The sequence below is a fragment of the Perca flavescens genome, chromosome 15 (assembly GCF_004354835.1).
Source record: "Perca flavescens isolate YP-PL-M2 chromosome 15, PFLA_1.0, whole genome shotgun sequence".
In the NCBI taxonomy this organism is placed as follows: domain Eukaryota; kingdom Metazoa; phylum Chordata; class Actinopteri; order Perciformes; family Percidae; genus Perca; species Perca flavescens.
The window spans coordinates 22,195,412-22,201,678 of NC_041345.1; the positions used below are offsets into that span (position 1 = coordinate 22,195,412).

The following is a 6,267-nucleotide window of genomic DNA, read 5'->3' on the forward strand; positions in this document are numbered from 1 at the left end:
GGTAGCTAACTTATGAAAAGTTAAAAAAAATAAACACTGCTATACTAAAAATAAAAAATAAAACTGGTTTACATTAGCTATTGACTGATATGGATTTACAACACTGACACATGAACTAAAGGTCTCCTACCCATAAAAGAAGCTACGCCTCCTGCTCATGCCTACCCTTTCATCATGAAGACATTCCTCTTATCTGCTGTGGTGTGTGTTCTAACAAAACAGATTTCACCAACAGAGAAAACACAGAAGAGATAAACATGAATGATCCTACCTCCAACCTATACGGGGCATTGGAGTTTTGTCTTGACACTTGATGAATGAATGAATGAATAAGTTATTTTTCTCCAGGACCCCAGTTACGACGCAAGTTTGGACTCACTGAAACCAAAAAGATTAGTTTCATCAAACTTGACCAAAACACAGCCCCTTGCACCTCGGTGGGCACTGCCCTTCCTCCGCTGCCATTTCTTGAACAATTTGTAGACATGAGCAAATAAATAATCACAATCAATAACTGGTGTTCTGTCCTTTTTGTTATCTTTTTTTTAAACCTAAAAACTGGTCTTTTACTAAAAGAAGATGAAGCGCAAATTGACTTCCGGTCGCTGATGCATTTCTCAGGAATTCTCCAGCCAAAGGTTTTATCTAATTCCTACAGAACCCAAACCCCCCCTCCCCGTTTGCTTCAAAGCCCATCTGGTTTGCAGTGTCTGGAGTCCTGTCAGTAGTTGCGAATGCTGAAGAAGCCCACACTGGTCGGCGACTCCTTGACTGTGACAGTAACTAGATTAGCAGTGACATCCGTTACAAACACATGTTCTAACTTACTACGTGTGGGCTTCCAGTCCTGGTTCTGGACCGCCACAGAGCGATCCTGTCCAACGTAGGAAGGATCCTGGTCCGAGTCGGAGCTGCTCTCCTCTTCGCCTGTGCTCATGTCATTCATTTTGGCTTTCTTGTCTTTGGAGGCCGATCTCTCTTGCTGGCTCTGGACCTCGGTGGAGGATTTCTGCACACTGCTCTTGTCCAGCCTGCCTTGGACTCTGGGGGTCTGGATTTCGGTCGCCTCCCTGGCCTTGTCTGCTCCAGGCTGGCTCTTTCTGGCCTGAAGTCTTCCAGGGGTTGCTGGACTCTTAGGCGAATTGTATTCCTGATTCTGGGAGACGGTGGTTTTCCTTGCTGGGTTTGTTGCATTTCTCAGGCCTGACGTTGGAGTAGTGCCATTTCCAGGAGCATCGTTGCTTTGCACCAGTTTGTTCTGAAGGTTGAGTGGCTGAGGGCCAGAACCTTGATTGGAGGAGGCATTTTTCGATGGTAAGGAAGCCACTGCTTTAGTAATGGGTATCCGCTGCATTGTTGACACGGGGGCCTGGGGTTTCTTTTGTCCATTGGGGGAGCTTAGTGTATGCTGAGTGCTTCCTTGAACGAGGTGTTTGGATGCATTCAGATTCAACGCCGCTACCCCTTTTGATTTACCAGTAGCTGCTTTCAAATCCAGACTTGTCCCGCTGCTCATACTGGAGATGGACAGTTTACCCTCAGCAACATTCCTGCTCTGGCTGGATTTGTTCAGGGAGGGGGAGGCAGGCTGGACCGACCTGCAGGATCCCACGGTGCTCACAGAGTTTTTAACAGCCCCGCCCTGGGTCAGAGGGCTCCTGTTCTGACCACCCAATGTATCCCGAGGCAAGCCCCGAGGGAAACCCATGAAGGTGAAGCTCGCTGGGTGAACGGGTTTCTTGATCGCCCCCGGAAGATCAGTATCTTTGGATGACTTAAGGATTTTGCGAGGGCCCTTGTTCTGTGGAAATTCCTTGGCTTCAGTGGACTGAGGTTTCCTGCTTCGCTTCTTTGGGGGCTCCTGTTTTGCGACAACAATCTGTGCCTTCTTCTGAGGGACAGGGTGAAGGTCTCGCGTTCTGACACCCGGGGATGCCTTTTTAGCGTGGCCGTTGTCGTCGTCATCGTCATCATCATCGTCGTCTGACGAGGATGAAGAGGAGGAGCACGAGGAGGAGGAATCGGAGGACGCTGATGACGAGCCAGATGAAGAGCTGCTTGACTTTGGAGCTTCAGGCACATTTTCCTAAATGGAAGAGCAGATGTCAGATACGGTGTACTACGCCAACAAAGAATAACATTGTGCGTTAAATCGTACTTACTAGGATTTTCCGTGGTCGTCCCCTCGGCCTTTTCCCTTTCTTGCGCATTAGAAGCTCTTTTTCTTGCTCTCTGTATTTAAAAAAAAAAAAAAAAAAAAAGTTAACGAATGCGGGGGATTTTGACTGTTTTGTGACTAAATTTGACATTTTTTGTTTCAGTGTATTAATTAGGTCTACATTTTTTTTCTAGGTTTCAGATTTTGCTATACTTTCTAATGCAATCCTAAAAAATGCTGGTAAAATATGCCATTTTTATTGAGATTGCATAAACCACCAAATCATATCACTTAACGCGTGTTTGAGTGTTACAAGGCTAATGTTTAACTCCACTCATTGATGGGTCAATGTCTCGATAAGGACACTCACTTTTTGTTGAATGCAGCCAAAAGTCTTGGGTCAAGGATGTTTTCTTGGGGCTCCCAGCTGTTGTGTCTGAAATAAATTAACAAGTGTTACACATTGCAGTATTAATTCAAAATAAAGCAGCATGGTGGCCCAGCAAGATTTGATGTACCCTCCAGCCTCAGCAGGGACCCCAAATTTAGAAAAAAAGACCGTTCAACAGTTTGTTCATTCTTTCAGAAACAGAGGACTCTGGTGTTCCAGCAGCCGTGAACTTACTATAGACGACCTGTGTGTTTCCTGAGACAAACTATTTAAGGATTGGCTGAGAAAGACCATGAAGAAGTCCACTCAAAACAGGCAAATAGCTCAAATCTATTATGCTTGTGTCCACAGATAGGTACACTCTAATTTAACCATCAAACAAGCACAGTGGAAAGCTTGATATGCAGTGTAAGGGATTTGAACTGAGAATCGTTACTTGGTTTGTCTAACAGCGTCGAAACCATTTCCAACGGGGATTTCAGAAGGCTGCATCTTGATTAATGTTTTTTTTACTGTCTGAAACATCTAACAATCACACCCATTTTAAGCAGTGGCTGGCCGGCTGTGCAGAGGTGAGAAAGTAGTTTGGTTTTGAATCCCTCTTCCGAAGTGAAATGGAACAAGCTTTGCGATCAATTTACCAAGGCTAAAAAAAGAGGACGCAGGGGAGAAAAGTGAAGAAAATGGCGTTCTCCAGGCAGCATATTACAGGAAATAAATTATGTCAATGTAATATCACAATTTGTATCAATAATTTTACACACACATCAAGAACACTGATTCATAATACATGCAAGTATACACAAACACCATAATTAACAGACTAAGGGCATAGAAAGATAAAGGAGAATATAAACACAGATAGATAATAGGCCTTTAGACTTGTATGACAAAGGAAATATTGAATGGTTAGAAGAAGTAATTTCAGGGCTCTTATAAACTGCTGTGAAGACGGATTCAAAACTGACTGTTGATCTCTGGAGAAAAACATGAACACACCAGGAAGGAAGAACATTTTAAGGTCGTAGAAGTGCTGTGAAATGTGTGGGAAGTGATGAAAATAGCCTAACTTTGATGCACTGGTGATGGCACCGCATGGAGTGTATTTTAGATAGCAAAAATAATCTTGTTTTGCTTCTTTGTGGCACCTGCACATTGTGGTCCAGTGCTTTTGTTTTTTTTTAAATGGCTGTACTAGGCCTATACTTTTTCTAGATATGAAAACCAATGCATCTGTAAGCTCCCTTTCCCGAGTTTGAGTGTCTAATTATTTGTCCACATTTTGGAGAATTAAAAACTTGCTTAACTGCAGCAGAAACAAAATTCAAAACAGGCCATTGTGTGTTGTCTTGAAGTGATCTGAACTACATGCATTTGTAATGACCTCTCTCCTCATTACTTGTTGAATAGCCTTTTCTGATCAGCTGTCACCACTGAAATAATCAACCCCCACCCTTTACACAATACGCGCGCGCGCGCACAAACACACACACACACACACACACACACACACACAAAGGATGTGGTTCTAACAGAAAGCCATGGAGCTGGCAGGCAATAGTGTGCATTGATGGTGGATTACAGCAACAATGTGGAGTGAACAGAAAGGGCAAGTGACAAGAAATGAAGGCAGAGTGGAGCCTTGCAAGCAGCGACATAAATGCTGAATAAAAGCGAACTAAAAATAAATAAATAACTGTAGACTCTGGTTTTATATAACGAATCTAAAACTATAGGCTATAAAATAGTTATTAATCAAAATATCTCAAAAGTCCTCGCAAATTAGACTGATTGGTGTTTGAGTCACACACTAATAACTTGTTTAAAGTAAGGAATAAAATTACTAAAAACATAACGACTAGCTAAATAGGAGGTATGAAAAACCAGAAAGATAAAAACCGATATAGTCTAAAAAGTGTTTGCTTTGGCTTTCCGCTTACTTCTCAAATGTGAGGTGTTATGAACAAAAGAAATCAAATATAAAAGGCAGATTTTGAAGATAATTAAGAACAAAGTGTCCAATAGAAACCCAATGCGATGATTTCGCGTCGTCGTTGTTGTTCGGACTCGGCAATTTGAGTAAAACAAATAAGGGTTTAGCGGACAGTTTAACAGAAAGCAACAAGCGACACGTTGTTGTTGTTTTCATTGTTTCGGGCTGAGCAGCCCCACTTGTACTTACTTAGAAGACCACCCCCTCCACTTCACCAGAAACTCCAACTTTCCCTGAAAGAAAACCAAGAGCGGAAGAACGTTTGTAAAGCAGCCGAGAGAAAACAACCGCGGATAAACGTTTCAATGTTTCACAGCTCTGACCTTTCTCAGCCGTTTGTTTAAAATGCATTCCGCATCAAAAACCTGCTCTCCCACGGCGCTCAGCTCCTCCATGTCTGCCTTCACAAGAATCCTTTATCAAAAGACTAAGAGGTGCGTCCAGATCGTCGCATTACGCTAGGGCAGGACCGGATGTTCACAGCCTTGCCTTCAAAATACAGCTATTACTAGGTAGAAAGTTATTTGGGTGGAAATTATGATTCAGCTGGTCTGGCTAACTTTTTATTCGAGTGCAGGTCTATTTAGTAATAATGTTGTAAACAAAATACATATGCTCAGTGGTCCATATTTTGTTCACCTACTCTAAAATAAGATTTAACCTATTTCCTCATTATCATTTATTAACTGTTTTTTTTCTTCTTTCTGTTGCAATGTTTATTGTGACTGTTATTCACCGACCATACCGAGGTATGTGGAAACCTGTTTTTTGGCTTTGTCAGCAAGCAAACTAGCCAGTAAGTGAATTAGTTTTGTAATTTAAGCATTAGAAAGTCAGTTAATTCAAATCATAATTAAATGTAATAAAACATGCTGTTCATTTAATATCAAAATATCCACAATGGAAGTTGAATAAAATGCTTATATAGTGAAAGGGAGTTTTTCAAGATATAGTTAAACAGTTTATTAGATGTAGACTTGCATTCATTGGCCAAAGAATGTGTGCCATAAAACAGCCTATTTGTCTTATGCATTGCCATTTTAACAAAACAACCAAAAAATACCACCAACACATGTATTAGAAAAAGTAACATTACCTTAAAGATACTTTACAATTGTAGCATTTGTATGTATGTTTGTTTTGTATTTGATAAAAATAAAACACACAGAAATGGGGTCTGATGGTTGGGGAAAAGTCCCACAAACTCGCCAAGCATAGTGTTATTTTGAAAGTCGTAACCGGAAGTTTCGTGACTTCGTGGTTAACTTGATAACATAACACGAAGAGAGGCGGGCAACTGAGAATGTGGTTGGTTAAGTATGTCCCTTGGCAGCCACCGTCCTCTGGTCGAAGCACGTCAAGCACGTTCACATCTTATTATACACGGTTCACATATTGTAAGTGAAAGTAGAGACATAGACGTGATCAAATAATCACCACTTTCTTCTCAAATCAGATCTTGAAACATATTATTTGTTTTTATTAGAGTTACCTATTTTACCTTAATTGTATTGCTTTTTAACTTCGCATTATTTACTCAATATGCTGGCTTCTTGTTTGTAATTGTTTGGGGTTTAAAAATAATTAAAACATCATCTACATCAGCAATTAAAAGACAAATAGTTGCATTATGTTCATGGCTCTAGGAGGCTCTTATTCAAGGCAAACGTCGTAACCATAAGTAAAGTAAAAATAAAAACCCAGATTTAGCTGATACGTTATTTT

The 6,267-nt window shown here is 41.0% G+C and overlaps 1 protein-coding gene across 1 annotated transcript; it reads right to left on the bottom strand.

Annotated features, from left to right (window-relative positions):
• Positions 1–680: 680 nt before the first annotated feature.
• Positions 681–4,951, bottom strand: cbx2 (chromobox homolog 2 (Drosophila Pc class)). The gene is made up of 5 exons (XM_028599404.1): positions 4,866–4,951; positions 4,732–4,775; positions 2,529–2,594; positions 2,163–2,232; positions 681–2,086 (listed from the first exon to the last, which is right to left on the bottom strand). Exons 1-5 carry the CDS (start codon positions 4,935–4,937, stop codon positions 722–724), a joined length of 1,617 nt encoding a protein of 538 aa, XP_028455205.1. The 5' UTR covers positions 4,938–4,951; the 3' UTR covers positions 681–721.
• Positions 4,952–6,267: the final 1,316 nt, after the last annotated feature.